At 37.2% G+C, this 18,089-nt stretch overlaps 1 protein-coding gene across 1 annotated transcript in view; it reads left to right on the forward strand.

Moving 5' to 3' along the window:
* The window catches only part of TMPRSS11A (transmembrane serine protease 11A), a 56,213-nt gene extending 49,362 nt beyond the window's left edge, over positions 1–6,851 (forward strand). The window contains exon 8 of the mRNA XM_064285751.1: positions 5,987–6,851. Coding sequence (XP_064141821.1) covers positions 5,987–6,148 — 162 coding nt within the window. The 3' untranslated portion in view covers positions 6,149–6,851. The remainder of the gene's footprint in view (positions 1–5,986) is intronic.
* Positions 6,852–18,089: the final 11,238 nt, after the last annotated feature.

Genomic DNA, 18,089 nt, shown 5'->3' on the forward strand with positions numbered 1-18,089 from the left:
CAAGGCCATTGGTTCTTGATCATATGCTATCTCTTGAGATGGTTGACATCAACCAGTTCTTTTTGGTACAGTTACTCTGTGTATTCCTTCCATCTTCTTTTGATGCTTCTGTATCCTTCGATATTTTGCCCATAAAATCCTTCAATATTGCAACTTGAGGCTTGAATTGTCACTTCAGTTCTTTCAACTTGAGAAATGCCTAGTGTATTCTTCTCTTTTTGTTTTCTAACTCCAGGTCTGTGTACATTTCATTACAATATTTTACTTTGTCTTCTCGAGCCACCGTTTGAAATCTTCTGCTCTTTTACTTCATCATTTCTTCCATTTGCTTTAGCTACTCTACATTCAAGAGCAAGTTTCAGAGTCTCTTCTAACATTTTGTTTTGGACTTTTCTTTCTTTCCTGTTTTTTTAATGACCTTTTGCTTTCTTGTTGTATGATGTCCTCGATGTCACCCCACAACTCGTCTGGTCTCAGTAGTTAGTGTTCAATGCATCAAAACTATCCTTTAGATGGTCTCTGAATTTAGGTGAGATGTATTCAAGGTTGTACTTTGTCCTCATAGTCTTTTTTTAATTTTCTTCAGCTTCAATTTGAACTTGCATATGAGCAAAAGATGGTCTGTTCCATAGTTGGCTCACAGCCTCATTCTGACTGATGATGTTGAGCTTTTCCAGCTTCTCTTTCCACAGATGTAGTCAATTTGATTCCTGTGTATTTCATCGGCCAGGTCCACAGGTCACCATTTCTGTTGTTAAAAAAAGGCATTTTCCAATGAATAGGTCATTGGTCTTGCTAAAATTCTATCATGTGATCTCTGGTGTCCTTTCTATCTATCACCAAGGCCATATTTTCCAACTACCGATCCTTCTTTGTTTCCAACTTTTGCATTCCAATCACCAGTAATTATCAGTGCATCTGGATTGCATGTTTGATTAATTTCAGACTGCAGAAGTTGGTAAAAATCTTCAATTTTTTTTTCATCTTTGGCATTACTGTGTAAATTTGAATAGTAGTCATATTAATTGGTCTTCCTTGTATCATCCTATCAATGATAGTGCCGTACGTACTTCAGGAGAGATCTTGAAATGCTCTTTTTGATGATGAATGTGATGCCATTTTTCTTTAATCTATCATTCCCGGCATAGTAGACCATACAATTGTCTGATTCAAAATGGCCAATACCAGTTCATTCCAGTTCACTAATGCCTGGGATATCGATCTTTATGCGCTCCATTTCATTTTTGATGAGTTCCAAGTTTCCTAGATTCATACTTCTTACATTCCACATTCCAGTTATTAATGAGTATTTTCAGTTGTTTCTTCTCATTTTGAGTTGTGCCACATCAGCAAATGACGGTCCCAAATTCTTTACTCCATTCACATCAGTAATGTTGACTCTTCTTTAAGGAGGCAGCTCTTCTCCCATCATATTTTGAGTGCCTTCCAACCTGAAGAGCTCATCTTCTGGCACTATATCAGACAATATCCTGCTGCTATCCATAAGGTTTTCAAGGGCCAATTTTTTTTTTTTTTTTTATGGCCAGGTCTCTTCCTAGTCTGTCTTAATCCAGAAGCTCTGCTGAAATCTGTCCACCGTGGGTGACCCTGCTGGTATTTGCAATACCAGTGGCATAGCTTCCAGCATCACAGCAACACATAAGCCACCACAGTATGACAAACTAACAGATGGATGGTGGTGATTCCCCTTCTGTTTCTAGTTCAGTCAAGAGTTTGAGGAAAGAAAATACCTACAGGTAGCTCCCTCACTAACAGGATTGCATTTGACATAATTTCAGGAAACAGTAAGTTCATTTTTTATCAACTTGTAGAAAACAAAACAAAAAAAAAACTATTTTGTTTTCTACTTTGTTTCTGGAAGACTCATAATTTAAACATAAAGTGTAGTAAATTAGTTCAAACTTGTCCCTAGTCATTATTTTGCTCATTTTAAGTCTCTTTACTTACTCAAAAGATGTTAAGTGTCTTACTTTGTGCCATGTACTCTGACGAGTGCTAGAGATAAAATCATGAGCAAAAACATGATTTCATGGAACTTATTTTCTAGTGGGCAAGACATATATTAATCAAATATTTATACCAATCGAGAAAAACAGAAAAAGACTACTTGGAATAAAAAAAATCATGGTTCTATAAGTATATATGTGTGATGAACATAACTAGCAGGGACGAAGTTGGGGTGGGGCAGTGGCTGAAGGTGAATGAGAACTTAAAACAAGAGTAGGACTTAACCAGGAGATAGGGGGCAGGGGGACGTTGCCCAAAAAGAAATATCAAATGTGAAGGTCCTATGATGCATGGAGCATGGAGAAATCTGGGGACTGAAAGAAGACCATGTGGTGGCAGATAGAATGTAAGAAATCCAATGGTACAGGCAGGAGAGTTTGTGAAAGGCCAGGCTATTGCCTAATTATTTTGCCTTTTATCCTAAGAGCAATGGAAAGCCACCAAAAAGTTTTAATCAAGGAATTTGTATTAAATTAGTTAATATGTATAAAGCTGTCAAAACACTGCCTGGCTTACAGTGAGCACCATAAAACAAAACCTGTTGCCATCGAGTTGATTCCAGCTCATAGCAACCGTACAGTAAACGCTTATTAAATTATATTAGTTAAATTGTTGTTGTTAGCAGCCAACAAGTAGGCCCTCCACTCATAGTAACCCCATTTGTGACAAAGTAGAACTGCTCCATAGGGTTTTCTTGTAATCTTTATGGAAGCAGATCGCCAGACCATTTCTTCTGCAGAGCTGCTGGGTGGGTTTGAACTACTAACCTCTAGGTTAACAGCTGATTGCAAACCCCTAGCACCACCCAGGCTCCTTTAGTTACATTCAAGGGCTGATATAACCAGATTTGAATATTGCAAAGATCATTCTGGCCACAGTAAGGAGACTATTTTGGAGAAGGGCCACTGTGAATCAATTCACATTTATTGCAGAAATCCAGGTGTAATTGCTGGTCATTTGGACAAAGAAAATGGCATGGAGATAGAGACAAATACAGTATTTAAGAGGTAAAATTGACAGAATGAAGTGATGCATTCTATATAAGTGAAGAGAAGAGGAGCAAAGCATAACACCTAAATTTTTGCCTTGAGAAATGGGTGGAGTGTGAGTTAGGAAAGAGAGGGAACGGTATGGATCTGGGGTGGGGGGAGGGGGAGATCACGAGTCCAGTGTCAGCCATGTCGACTTTGAGGTGTTTTTGAGACATCCACATGGAGATGTTGCTGGACACCTGCCCACAGCACTCCCCTATCTAGAATGCCATCTGTTCTCCTATCTATTTATTGTTCAAGTCTCAGTCCCATCTTCTCTGCCTCCAACATTTTGTGTTATTAGCAGGGCCATTAATTTGGCACTGGAGCACACACAGTTTTGTATTATTATGCAACTGGGGTTAGTTGTGAATCTGTGCCCTACCTCTTCATACGTATAATAAGGACCTTGGAGGCATAGGCTCTGCCTTATTTATCTTTGTTCCTTCTTGCATAGCTTCTTGCTCATAGAATTTTTCTTGAGTAATAGATTACTAAAGAAGAAATGAGAATTAGTGAAAAACAAAAAAAGAAGGAAGCCGAGGAACATTCTTCGCGCTATCATTCATCTAAACGTGTGCTTTAAAAGTGTCCTACACATGATCTGCAACAGAATCAACTGGACACTTATTAAAATTGCAGATCCTGGGTCCCACCTGGGGACCTACAGATTCTTTAGAAATAGAGACCCAGTGATCTGCATTTAAGAAGTTTTCCAACTGATTTTTACTGGCATCGAAGTTTAGGAAAAACATAAATCCTATGTCACTTATAAAATCCGAGGATGCCTATGATAATGTAACTATCTTTTCTGAATTATAGATAGCCCAATATCTTTTTAATACTCTGTATGGGATCCTGTATAATTTTACCTCTCTGTCCCCACTTCCTTAAATTGCGTGAGTTGTTTCTTATTACATGTAATACATTCTGTTATATCTTTAATTAGTTTTAATTTTGAGGTTTTTTTTTTTTAAAACCTACTTTCTAACTGAAGGAAATGAAGAAAAGATCATATTCTGGATAATTCTAATCTGATCTAATCAGCATCACATCTACTGGAAAACTGTAATAAACAACACTCTAAAGGGAGGCAGAAACTGACCTTCTTTTATTGCTAAACAGATGACTATCAAGAAACCATGCTGCTACTACTAGAGAACTCTTAAAGGAAAATCCATTTCCAGAGCACGGACTAGGTCTGTGACATGACCAAACAGTGTTTCTATACAGTGCAGTAATCGTGGATGTTCATGATGAAAGCCCCAAGGCAGGGCAAAACCTTGCTAGGCCTTCTGAATAGATAAAGAAAGATTAAATTATCTTTAACATTGTACGACTATCAAGTGAATTTTAATGTGTTCTAATTTGGGCAGTAGACAAAGGGTCAGACTTCTTGCCTTCTCTTCTCTAACCTACCAGCTCCTTGGATATGATTTTAAACTCATCTGACTTTCTGGGTTTCTTCTTTCCACATCTGTAAAATACGTAGATTGGAACATACACCTGTACAACAAACATGCACAGAGCCTCCAATATGGTCTCTAACACCTTACTGTAGAATCAATCAAAGAAGAAGAGTCAGACCTGGGATATAGAAATAAGGTAATATTTTTAAAATCCAATAGAAGAATTGGAAAATAAGGAAATCTCTCTTGAAGAACAAAAAGGCAAAGAGAAGAATAATAACAAGAAATGTTAAGAAAATTCAAGAGTAAACTCAGGAGGTCCAACATCAGATGAATAGGAGTTCCAAAAACAGAAGACATGGGAGTAAATCATTAAAGAATAAAAGAACATGCTTAGTTCTGAAGCACACGTGTTTTCTATTGAAAGGGCCCAACTAGTACCGGGCACAATAGATTCCTCTCCAAGGCACACTGTTATAAAATGTCAGAACACTAGGGATAACGAAGACAACCTGGAAACTTCAAAAGAAGAGTCATCTGAACTCACATAGAGCTTCTGAACAGTAATGCTAGAAGCTAGAAGACATCGGAAAATGCTTTCAAAATTCAGATGGAAAATTATTTCAATATAAACTCCTTCCCAAGTAAACTAATCAAGTGTGAGGATAGAATAAAGGCATTTTAGACATGCAATGGCTCAAAAACTGTACCTCCTGTACCCTCTTTCTTATGACACCACTGGAGATGGTACCTCAGCAAAATGAGGGAGTAAATCAAGAAAGAGGGAGACATGGAATCAAAAATATTATGGATATAACACAAGAGAATGGTGAAGAAACATTTAGAATTACAGTTCTGCACCAAACTTAGACAGTAACCAGTTCAATTTAGAGCAGACAAAAGGGGAAGAATGTGTGTGCGTGCCTGTCTGTGTGTATCTGTGTGTGCGTGCGTGCGTGTGTGTGTGTGTGTGTGCGTGCACGTGCATGCGTAGAGGGAAGAGGGGTTGGGGAGGTGAGGACAGGAAGGTCTTCAGAGGAGTAAAAGAACTGACAAGTTACCTGATGTTCTTGAGCATCAGTAAAAATTGGTAGGCCCTGGTAGATCTTTCGGAGCATTCAACATTTGCCATTAGACCCGTAGAAAACTAGACAAATGGGGTAAAAAAAAAGAAAAAAATCTGTTATTAATTCTAGGAAATTAGAGTTTGTCCATGAAAGGTAATATAATCAAAATATGTTACTTGACTCATCAGCGAATGTTTACAAAGTGATATTAATGTAAACACTGATTATTAAGTTAACCAAAAATGAAGATACTATAAATGTAAAGATGTGGTGAAGGAAAGTTACAAGGAGGTTAAGGGTCTTTATAACTTTTTGATATACATGTTTCAATTAATTATTCTATGATTGGGAATATGAATATACTGTCTACTAATAAAATATATAGTTAATCAGAATATCTTAAATAACAAAATTTATATTTAGCTAATTTTCTTTATTTTTTAATTATCAGGGTGATTCTGGAGGACCTTTAGTTGCAAAGGATCTTAAAGACACCTGGTATCTCATTGGAATTGTGAGCTGGGGAGATAACTGTGGACAAAAGAACAAACCTGGAGTCTACACAAAAGTGACTTATTACCGAGAGTGGATTGCTTCAAAAACGGGTCTCTAATTCACCATATAAGTTAAAGAGAGTTGTATGCAGGTCATACACATATAATAATTCAAATATTTGGTGAATATAGTACAATAAAGTATACTACAAGAGATTAAATGAATGGACCTAGCAACACTTGACACATGACACGACTTATTTTAAAAGTACTTTAATCAACCAATAACCTGTAGTCAATGCACAGGGGAGCCCTGGTGACGCAGTCGTTAAGAGCTTGGCTGTTAACCAAACAGCCAGCAGTATGGGGAGTTTTCATTTGTAAAATAGTTTAGACTGACTTGGCAAATACAGTAGAGATACTCCATGCTTCATATCTTGAAAGCTGGAGTACAAATGAGGAGTTTTACATATTTATTAGGATAACCAGTGAGATTTTGAGTGTCTTTATCAGGGGTGTTCCTTTAAGTGAGAAATTTTTAAAAATTATTTTTGCAAAGAGTTCAGGAACCCCTTATAAAAATTCTTCTCATTTCTCTAGAACTCTCAAATACATCTGTCCCTTATTCTTCTAGATGTTCCAAAGGGATTTTTCCACCATAAGAAATAAATATGCTACTTCTAGACTCACTTAAGGGACACTCATAAAAGACAGTTATATCTAGAAAACATCAGTGATAAATCAAGCCAGAGATCCTCTAACCTTTTTCAGTTATGACACCTCTTTCATTGTGTTTTTTTTTTTTTTGGTGATTTTCAACACACACACACACACATTTACATATCCCTACCCTACAATATACCCAGACAAAGCATGATTGGTGGATGAGTGTATGATGAATTAATAAAATAAAATAAAAAAATTTTTAAGAAAAAATTTGGGGAAGGTGATGATACCTCATGAGCAGTGCCAAAACACGGCACAAGGATGGCATTTTACAGACGCATTTACAGACCACCACACCAAAGAAAAACCATTGCCATGGAGTGGATCTTGACTCATAGTGACCTTTTAAGACAGAGTAGAACTGCCCCATAGGATTTCCAATGCTGTAAATCCTTACAGAAGCAGACTGCCACATCTTTCTTCTACAGAGCAGCTGGTGGGTTTGAACCACTGAGCACTTTAAACACTACACCACCGGGGCTCCTTGTTTAGATTACCAGGGATAATTTTATACATTATTTTTTTAAGGCTAAATGCCTTAAAAAGTTGACTGAGGGTTTATAAAAACACCAAGAGAACAAAGAACATTGTCTTTCTCCATGGGAAAAAAAAACAAAACAAAACTTTTATTCCCTTGTATTGAACAGTCAATTACTCCCTAAGGTTTGTGTCAGTAGTCTGACTGTTATAGTCATGAAATACTAGTTTAATTTTTTTTTCTAAAGATATAAATTCTGAGCACCTACCACACAGAATGCACTGAGCAAAGTGTACCTCGTGAACAAAGTGAAGCCATTAGGAGAGCCAGGCTCATGCATCCCATGACACAATTAAATGATAGCTTTGTGGAAGCTGTTACTGTGCTTGACAATGCTGGATAAATGTCAGAGTTGAAGGCTGGGGTTTCTTGTACACACCGTAGTCCAAATATAAGCTAAACCATTGGCATAATGGAGCTACTTCAGAATTACTTTCCTCCATATAGTGCAATTGAGGAGGCAAGAAAATAGTCCTAAAATAATCTAAAAGAGATTTACAATTCATTCCAAAAAACTGATCTGTACTTTAGATTCAAAATTTTTAGATTTAAAAGAGGCTGCACAAGTGATATAGTTCAATGCACTTAGGTTATGGATAAGAGAACTGAAGCCAAGAAACTTAAATGATTTGATGAAGCTACCTAAGTAGTTAGTAGCCCCAATGGGCCTAGGATCTAATTTCCAATCTGCATGCCCTCTTCCTTTATCATTATATAATATCTTTGTCTTCATTATATTTATTAAATCATCAGATCTATAAAAATTTCAGTGAGTGCTAATGAATCTGTTTAAAATTAGGAAATTCTTAAGAACAGGATTTTAAGTGATGTGATTTAATCAGGCAGCTGGCTGCCAAGTCTCTGCACTTACTTCAAAACAAAGTTGCTTTTTCATACACGTAAATATACATAGGCATATAAAATATTCTGTATTATGGCGGTAAGATATAATTCTGACTTTTAATGTTAAGATTCAGGAAATGATCTTAGAGTTATAAACTTTATATGTCTAAACTGTTTAGTACAGTATTTTATTGAGCCACATATATGCAAAGATTGATGTAATACCACTATAAATCTAATAACACAGTTGGTGATCAGTGCATAGCACAAATAATATCACTGAGTTTATGTTTATAAGTAGTATGAATTTTTCAACTGTTTTAAGATTCCATTTCCTTCAAATAACAAGTTTGGGTCACTTGAAGTAGGTTTTCTCCACCTTGGCACTGTTCATATTTCTGGCTGGATAATTCTTGGTTGAAGGGCTGTCCTGTGCATTGTGGGATTTTTTAGCAGCATCTCTGGCCTCTATCTACTAAACGCCTGTAGCACATCCTTTTGTTCCAAATTGTGACAAACAAAAATGTCTCCAGACATTGCCAAATGTCTCCTAGAGGGTAAAATTGCCGCCTAGTTTAGAACCACTTTTCTGAAAGCATTTGATCATTTTTCAGAAATGCGAGAGACAGTTCAAAGGTTGTTTATTCAAGATACATAGTCTCCTGGTAAAGCTGAATATGCATTATCATGCTCCTAAAAGAAATAGCAGAATAAATGACTGGTGAGTCAGTAAGTGACAATTTCAAATACAGATTTATCTTCCTACACAAAATGCTGAAAGGTCTCCTTACAGACTCCTGCCTAAACTAGAGTATACTTATAGACCACCATTAACTATCATTGTGAAGACAGGTTTTGTAAATACACCCTTCAGACAGAGTTTCTCTCTCTTGACACAATACACAGAAATATATTTTAAATTACAGCTCTATACATTTTTATACATACATATTAAAAATTGAAACAGACATTTCATTAAAAAATACCTTTTCTAAGTGCAATAGAATCTGATTTATTCTATTCTATTTGGTCCTATTCTATTCTATTTTTTTAAAGACTAGTCACACCAACTAATGGGTCATGCTATGGAATAATCATCCATTATAATAACACCGTATTGTTATTATGTCACCTTCTCCTACTGCTCTGCCCACCTTCAAACTCTTCCTACTCTATCCATCTAGCAAATGACAGCCAGATTATAATGATTCAATGATAATATTGTCTGGCTTTTCAATCTTCATTGGCTTTCACTTTGCCTGACAGAGTTCCATTTCACCATAGCGTTTAAGGCACTTTACAATATATAAACAAGTAATAGAACTTCTCTTTTGTTTATTCTCAGTGCTTCTGTAACATTGGATGTTACTCTCTACTTCCTGAACATACCTCCCCCTTTGATCATACTGTTCTCTTTATCCTAAGAGATCTAGCTCAAACACTACCTCTGCTGAGAAGACTCTCCTGATTGTCCCAGAAAAAAGCACTCTCCATTCAAAATCTCTTTGAATGTTTTTGTTCCTCCGTTAAAGTACTCCTCATACTTTACTCTGAGCTGTAGTTTTTACAGACCCATATTATCTCTTAAAATATTTTAAGTTCCATAGGGCTGAAAACTGTGTATTATTTATTTTTTCATCTCCCAGAGTATTTAGAACAATATTCTGTTTATGTTTTAAATAAATGATTAGAGAAAAAATAAATTAATGGAGGCTAATTGCAATTCCTATAAGGTCAAGAAACTTCAACTTCCAGGTGTTGATCACTTCTCCCAAGTCACTGTGCTTTACACTGCTTATACTGGTCCGACTTTGCATATTTTTGGACTTCCTGAAAGACCTTCTCTCTGCCTATACCAGAAGTAACCAAAATAAAAGCAGGCCCTCCTTGTATGATACTCACCTTCCAGGAGCCACTTTAACTCATAATCTCTCCCACATTCCCTTAAATGAGCATATCAAAAACCCACAGACATATTTGGAAATAAGGCCGAAAAGCAAATCACTGCCTTGCAGCACTTCTCATTCCCTGCTTTGTTTTTATTTGATCTACCTATGTTGTCCTTTCTTTCTCTTTCTCCATGGACTTCACACATCTGAGAGCCTCCAAGCAGCAGTGCTAGATTAAAAAAAAAAAAAAATAGCCATGATAATCCCCTTCTTCCTCCTCCTCTTCTTCTTCCTTTTCTCCTCTGCCTCTTCTTTGTCCTCTTTTTTTTTGAAAGTGCACCTTTATTTTATTTTTATTTTTTGAGGGCAAATGCATTTTCTTTGGAGAAGTACAGATTGAGCAGGTAGGTCATTTATCTCAACAGAGATGAAACAAAACCATATGTAGTGTCTCCTTTTTAAAAGCTTACAGAAATAAAAGGATTTGAATTTCAGAAAAAGAAAATATTTGGCTCATAGATTTTAGTTATCCATATTATACTGTCCTCTCATTACCATTAGTAATCAAGATTTAACTAGTAAACTAACTTTTTAAACTACTTTCCTGTTTTCTAAGCTCAGGAAACACCTACTATACCAAACCAAACTAGTTTCTGTCTAATCGATCCCAACTCATGGCGACCCCATGTGTGCAGAGCAGAACTGCACCCCGTAGGGTTTTCAAGGCCGTGACATTTAGGAGTTAAAGACACTATCTCAGTGTTATCCATTGAAAGATCCAAACATGTCTGCCAGATTTCTGAGGTGTAAGGATTGCTATCATAGCATTTCCCTCCATCCTGTCATTTCTCAGAAGACAAAAGTAAGAATTAGCCAAGAATCTCTTCAGATACTTGGGCTTTCTGCCACAGATTAATGTTACTGGGATACGGAGGTGTAAGCTGGAGGAGGGTCTTTGTGAATTGGGCACAGAGACAGCTGTGGAAGAAAGGATAGCCGTCAATAGAGGGGGCAATTGAAGCTAAAAGTTATTAAGTTAATATTAACAGCTTCTATCACCTCAGAGGGGCCCATCCATCAGAACTCTAGACCCTGCCACTGTTCACAAGTGCAATCAGAAAGTATATCCTACTCAATGTCTTCTATAGGAATGCTGCACAGTCAACATATTCTTTGCACCTGATCTTGGTATCCCAGAGACTTCAGTGCGGCCTATAGATTTCCCAGGTGCTAAAAAGTTACCAGAGTATCAGAGGCCCCTGGAGATATGGAGGAATAGAGAGGCTGCAAGAAGAAGTGTTCTGGACTAAGGAACACAGGGAGTTAGTATAAGGGAATATAAGTATAAGTTAGCATAAGGGAGACTTTTTATCAATGAGTATGGGCAGAGAAAATGAACTAAAATTATGTTTCTTAAATACTTTTCAATACTACAATATCCAGTAGCATAAAATTCTGTGGAAACTTATCTCATTGACAAAAGTGATGGTGACAGTGTAGATAAAGGACCAGCACAGAGACTGAAGGTGCCAACTCCATGAGAGTGCTGAAGACTCCCAGGATAAAGTTATATGCATAACTCTTTATGTTAGTAGAGAAAATCAAAGACAAAATGTAGGTGTTCAGAAGTAAAAAAAAAAAAAGTCCCTCAGATGACCCCAATCTGTCTTTAACCTTGAAATAGGTGTTACGTATTTGGGTATACTAGGTGATATTATGTAATATGCAGGATCACTGAAAAATTCCTATATAACCAGTTCAGTATTTTGCATGGACTATAATGATCAACTTATGTAACATCATGGCTCAGTAAAATTACTAGTGTAAGCACCTCCATAACTAAGCTATACGATCTCTGTTCTGATAGAGTAGAGCTGCTCTACATTCTGTGCCTCTCAAGGCCTTCTCAGGAAACCCTGACATTACACTAGACACTATTATCCATAGGAATTTTCCTGATACCCTTGAGGGACCATCTGTATTAGTTGGGTTCTGTGGGCTACATGACTTTATTCTCAAATTAGTAGAATATCCTAAGGAAAAGTTTCCTTTACCAATCCTTGGTAACCTGGCTTCCAAAACCAGAGGAGTTGCCTGATAGTTTTGACATTCTGCTACCAGTAAAATGAACATACCAAAAGAAATAGTGGCAATAACTACAGTTGTCCAGGCCACAGAAGTCTAGGCACAAGGTTCCGTGATGCTCACCCTCCTCAGAGAAACACTTCCAAATCTCAAAATTATGCTTGTCATTGAGTAAATGAGATATTTTATCTTTGTGGGAATACTTTCCTGGAAAATTAGGTACAAGCATAGAGATCCCTGGGAAAAGACAGACTTTCCTAATATCAGAGAATCAATTTTAATGATGTAAGATTAGAGAAGAAGAGTAGAAGCATATTCTATTATTACCTGAAAGAAGTACACAGTTATCTCTGGGGGCCCAGACAAGCTTCCTTCTCATGTGAAAATTTTTAAAGTAGCCAAGACAGAAAGTGTGAAATGAATGATGGAGGAACTTCCGATGCCTTTGATCAACCTTCAAGGTCCCCACTTCTAAACTGATGTTAATTATCTGGTTGGAATCATGTGTTGGATGGAGAGAGTATTCAGGGTTCTTATCAGTACTTTTCCTGAAAGCATCCTGAAAGTGGTAACATAATCTAGTCCCCATCATATACGACACTAGGGCAGTCCAGCACAAGCCCTTACCTGTACCTCCGACAGGAGGTTCAAACCTCCTGTTTTACCAGGAGTCTGGGTGAGGAGCTTGGAAATATATTGGAGCAATGGGGACTCACTTCTAGGACAGGAGTAAGCTCACAGCTGGTCACAGCTCTGTTTCCTCTCTCACACTGTCTCTGAGGCAATGAATACTGTCCTTGGTTCAAAAGCATAAATATTACTCCTGAATTTTCATGAAAACCACTCTAAAAACAGCCTAGCCTTCACATTGTTTTTCACTGGGCCATTTTAAATCTTTGAAACCATACATTTTGGGCCACCTTCTGATCATATTCATCCTATTTGACTCAAATCCTGTATTTTATTCTCATTCAGATGCCTCTGAAAAATCAGATAAACATGTTAGATCCCAGGACAAATAACACAGAAATCAGAGACTGGATTTCAGGGTGAGCTGGATAGATATTTCTTGTTCCATGACTACAGATTGTTCCTTAATTCTAGACAAATACTGCAGTATTAAATGTTATTTTTCAACAGTTTTGGAAAATAAAAAGGATAAATTAGTGGAAATACATTAGTATTAAAAAAAAAACTCAAGTACATGCTCTTTTGACAGTAAATGAGAATTGTTGTCTTTGCATTCAAAGCACATTATTGACATAATTTCATGGTTCCAAGTGACCTGAAGCCCTGTTTCAGTAACTCTACAGTCACCTATTTCATAGTCTGGTGAAAGAACAAACCACTCATATAAAACCTGATCTTTAATGACTTTTTGTACCAACTGTATGGTTGAATATATTTCAAGTAATATTTTTAAATATTTGTAAAATATTACGTTACCAAATCACATTTTTGCTGGTTTAGCATTGAGGTAAAAAATATGAAGGCAGACAGAATGAATATGAATCCCACCTCCAAAACATAGCAGCTAAGTGACTATGGGCATGTTATTTAAATTCTACAAGCTTCCATTTCCTTAATTAAAAATCAGGGACAAATGTACTTACTTTATATAGTGGCAAGGATAATAAATGGTAAATATTATGATCAATATAAATATAAACTTGTCAGTCCTAAAGTCCTGGTAAAAACAGGAAGATTGTTTAAACCTAGTGAGAAAGTATTTAAAGTTTCTGCTAAAAATTCATAACTACTTATTCATTGCTATTTCTCTGCTGGAACACTGTTCCTCCAGATATCTACCTGGCTCACTCTCTCACAGTAGTACAGGCAGAAGGAAAAGGGAACAAGTAAACAGGGGAAAAAGAGAACAGGAGTAGGAAGAAGAAGACCAGCTAGCAGCCACTTCAGTAATCTAAATGAAAGACAGTGATGACTTGAACCCAAGTTGTGGCAATGAGAAGCTGGAATATAGCCAAATTCTGGGTGTTTTCTGCAGACAGAGCTGAAGAGATTTGCTGCTGGGTTGGAGGTGGGGTGTGGCAGAAAGAGACAACTAATCCCCTACTGTTTTCCCTGCTTTTGCCCTTACTCCCTTCACGAGAGCAACAGCCATCATGCAAAAATGTAACTAGGTGAATGGGTATGCCATACAGCAAGCATGGTGTACAGTGAGTAATTAGGTGAATGAGAATGCTATACACCAAGAGAAAGATTATTGGGGAAGAAGCAACTATTGGGAGGAAATCAAGACTTTTGACTTGGACATGTTAAGTTTAAGACCCCAATTAGATCTCCAAATGGAGAAATACAGGAGATAGTTGGATATGTTTTCGTTGTTGTTAGGTGCTATGAAGTCGGTTCCAACATATAGCCACCCTATGTACAACAGAACAAAATGCTCCCCAGTCCTGTGCCATCCTCCTAGTTGTTATACTTCAGCTTATTGTTGCAGCCACTGTGTCAATCCATCTCATTGTGGGTCTTCCTCTTTTTCACAGACCCTCTACCTTACCAAGCATGATGCCCTTCTCCAGGGACTGATCCCTCCTGATAACACGTCCAAAGTACATGAGACAAAGTTTTCCCATCCTTGCTTCTAAGGACCATTCTGGCTGTATGTCTTCCAAGACAGATTTGTTCATACTTCTGGTACTTCTGGTATCCATGGTATATATTCAATATTCTTCACCAAAACCATAATTCAAAGTCGTCAATTCTTCGTCGGTCTTCTTTAGGCATTGTCCAGCTTTCACATGCATATGGGATTATTGAAAATACCATGGCTTGGGTCAGGTGCTCCTTATTCCTCAAAGTGACATATTTGCTTTTGAACACTTTAAAGAGGTTTTTGCAACAGATTTGCTCAATGCAACACATGTCCGACTTCCTGACTGCTGTTCCATGGGAGTTGATTGTGGATCCAAGTGAAATGAAATCCTTGACAGCTTCAAGCATTTCTCTATTTATCAGGATGTTGCTCATTGGCCCGGTTGTGAGCACTTTTGTTTTCCTTATGTTGAGGTGTAATCCATACTGAAGGCTGTAGTCTTTGATCTTCATCAGGAAGGGCTTCAAGCCCTCTTTGCTTTCAGCAAGCAAGGTTGTGTCATCTGCATATCACAGGTTGTTAATGAGTCTGCCTCCAATTCTAATGTCACGTACTTCTTCAGATAGTCCAACTTCTCGGATTATTTGCTCAGCATACAGATTGAAAAAGAATAGGGAAAGGATACAACCCTTATGCACATCTTTCCTGACTTTAAAACAAGCAGTATCCCCTTGTTGCACCTGAACAACAGCCTCCTGGTCTACATACAGGTTCCTCATGAGCACAATTAAGTATTCTGGAATTACCATTCTTCGCAATGTTATCCAAAATTTGTCATGATCCACATGGTTGAATGCCTTCGCACAGTCAATAAAACACAAATAAATATCTTTCTGGTATTCTCTGCTTTCAGCCAGGATTGATTAGACATCAGCAATGATATCCCTCATTCCACGTCCTCTTCTGAATCTGGCTTCAACTTCTGGCCATTTCCTGTTGATGTACTGCTGCAACTGTTTTTGCATTATCTTCAGTAAAATTTCACTTGGTATGATATTAATGATATTGTGCAATTATTTCCACATTCCTGCTGGGTCACCTTCCTTTGGAATGGGCACAAATACGGATCTCTTTCAGTCAGTTGGCAAGGTAGTTGTCTTCCAAATTTCTTGGCATAGACGAGTGAGCACCTGTAGCACTGCATCCGTTTGTTGAAACATCTCAATTATTATTCCTTCAATTCCTGGAGCCTTGTTTTTCGCCATTCCCTTCAGCGTAGCTTGGATTTCTTACTTTGGTACCATTGGTTCTTGTTCATATGCTACCTCCTGAAATGGTTGAACGTCAATCAATTCTTTTGGTACAGTGACTCCTTGTATTCTTTCCATGTATTTTTCCTGTAGAATCCTTCAGTGTTGTAACTCGAGGTTTGAGTTTTTTCTTCGGTTCTTTCATCTTGAGAAATGCTGAGTGTGTTCCTACCTTTTGGTTTTCTAACTCCAGGTTTTTGCACATTTCATTATAATACTTTACTTTATCTTCTTGTGCCACCCTTCGAAATCTTCTGTTTACTTCATCATTTCTTCCATTCACTTTAGCTACTCTACGTGCAAAAGCAACTTTCAGAGTCTCTTCTGGCATCTATTTTGGTCTTTCCTTTCTTTCTTGTCTTTTTAGTGACCTTTTGCTTTCTTGATGTATGATGTCCTTGATGTCATGTCATAATTCTTCTGGTCTTCAGTCACTAGTGTTCAATGAGTCAAATCTATTCTTGAGATGGTCTCTAAATTCAGATGGGATTTATGCAAGGTCATACTTTGGCTCTCATAAACTTGTTCTAATTTTCTTCAGGTTCAACTTGAACTCGTGTATGAGAAATTGATGGTCTGTTCTGCAGTGAGCCCCTGACCTTGTTCTGACTGATGGTATTGAGCTTTTTCATCATCTCTTTCCACAGATGTAGTCAATTTGATTCTTGTGTACTCCAACCGGCTAGGTGCACGTATAGAGTCTTCGTTTATGTTGTTGAAAAAAGGTATTTGCAATGAAGAAGTCATTGGTCTTGAAAAATTCTGTCATGTGATCTCCAGCGTCATTTCTATCACCAACACCACGTTTTCCAACTACCGATCCCTCTTTTTCGTTTCCAACTTTTGCATTTCAATCACCAGTAATTATCGATGTATCTTTATTGCAATCAATTTCAGACTGCAGAAATTGGCAAAAATCTTCAATTTTTTCATCTTTGGCCTTAGTGGCTGGTTTTTAAATTTGAATAATGGTAGTATTAGCTGGTCTTCCTTGTAGGTGTACAGATATTATCCTAACACTGACAGCATTGTGCTTAAGGATAGATCTTGAAATGGTCTTTTTGATGATGAATATAACACCATTCTTCAATTTGTCATTTCCAGCATAGTAGATCATATGATTATCTAATTCAAAATGCTCAATAGGTGCATATATAAGCCTGGAATTCAGGAGTAAGGCTGTACTTGAAAAATAAAATTGGGGATCATCTATTTATAGTTTAAAACTTATAAAAAAAAAAAAAAGCTTATAGGCTTGAATAAAACAGAGAATAGATTTAAACACTGAAATTTCGCATTTGGTATTTATAGGCCAAGAAAAGGAAAAGGATCCAATAACAGAATGAGAAGGAGTAAACAACGAGGTAGGAAGAAAATCAGGAGTTTGAGAAGTCCTAGAAGCCAAATGAAGGGGGAGGGGTGTTTATAAAAGGAAAGTATAATGAATGCTGTCAATTGCTACTAAGAAGTGGTTAGATGATGACTAAGAATTGACAATTATATTTTGCAGTATGGAAACCATTGTTATAAGGGTGACCATATTATAAGGAATACCTATATTTATTTAGCCATACGAGATGTATTTTCCTTCATTTGTACACATTTTTCATAATGTTCAGTAATGAACACTAAAACTCAGACTTATAAGATCTGAAAACCTCAAAAAATGTATTCTAACTACTGAACCAATATTGCTGTTCCCCCCATAGCTAGAATAACCAGGGTCAGAAATCAAGAGGTGAAAGTAGAATTAGCACTCTCACTATCATTCTGAGTGCACGACTCACTTGCAGAATGTGTGCTACCTGCCTTCAGCCATAGGGCTTATTGAATTAAAAGCCATGGTTCCTAGTGGAAGGAACACTCTCACCAGGGGACAAAATAAGAGTTTCACTGACTTGAAGCTACAACTACTATTTTATCACTTAACACTTTTCATGCCAATGGGCCAACAGGTTCTATATTGCAAGGGTAACAGACCTTCATAGAGCCAAGATTGCTGCTGCTGTATGATGGAGCAGGTTAGGGTATATCTGAAATTTAAGGGTTCATGAGACTTCTCTTGGTGCCTCCATGCTCAGTGATAAGAGTGAATGAGAAATTATAACAATC

The sequence above is a fragment of the Loxodonta africana genome, chromosome 5, assembly GCF_030014295.1.
Source record: "Loxodonta africana isolate mLoxAfr1 chromosome 5, mLoxAfr1.hap2, whole genome shotgun sequence".
Lineage (NCBI taxonomy): Eukaryota > Metazoa > Chordata > Mammalia > Proboscidea > Elephantidae > Loxodonta > Loxodonta africana.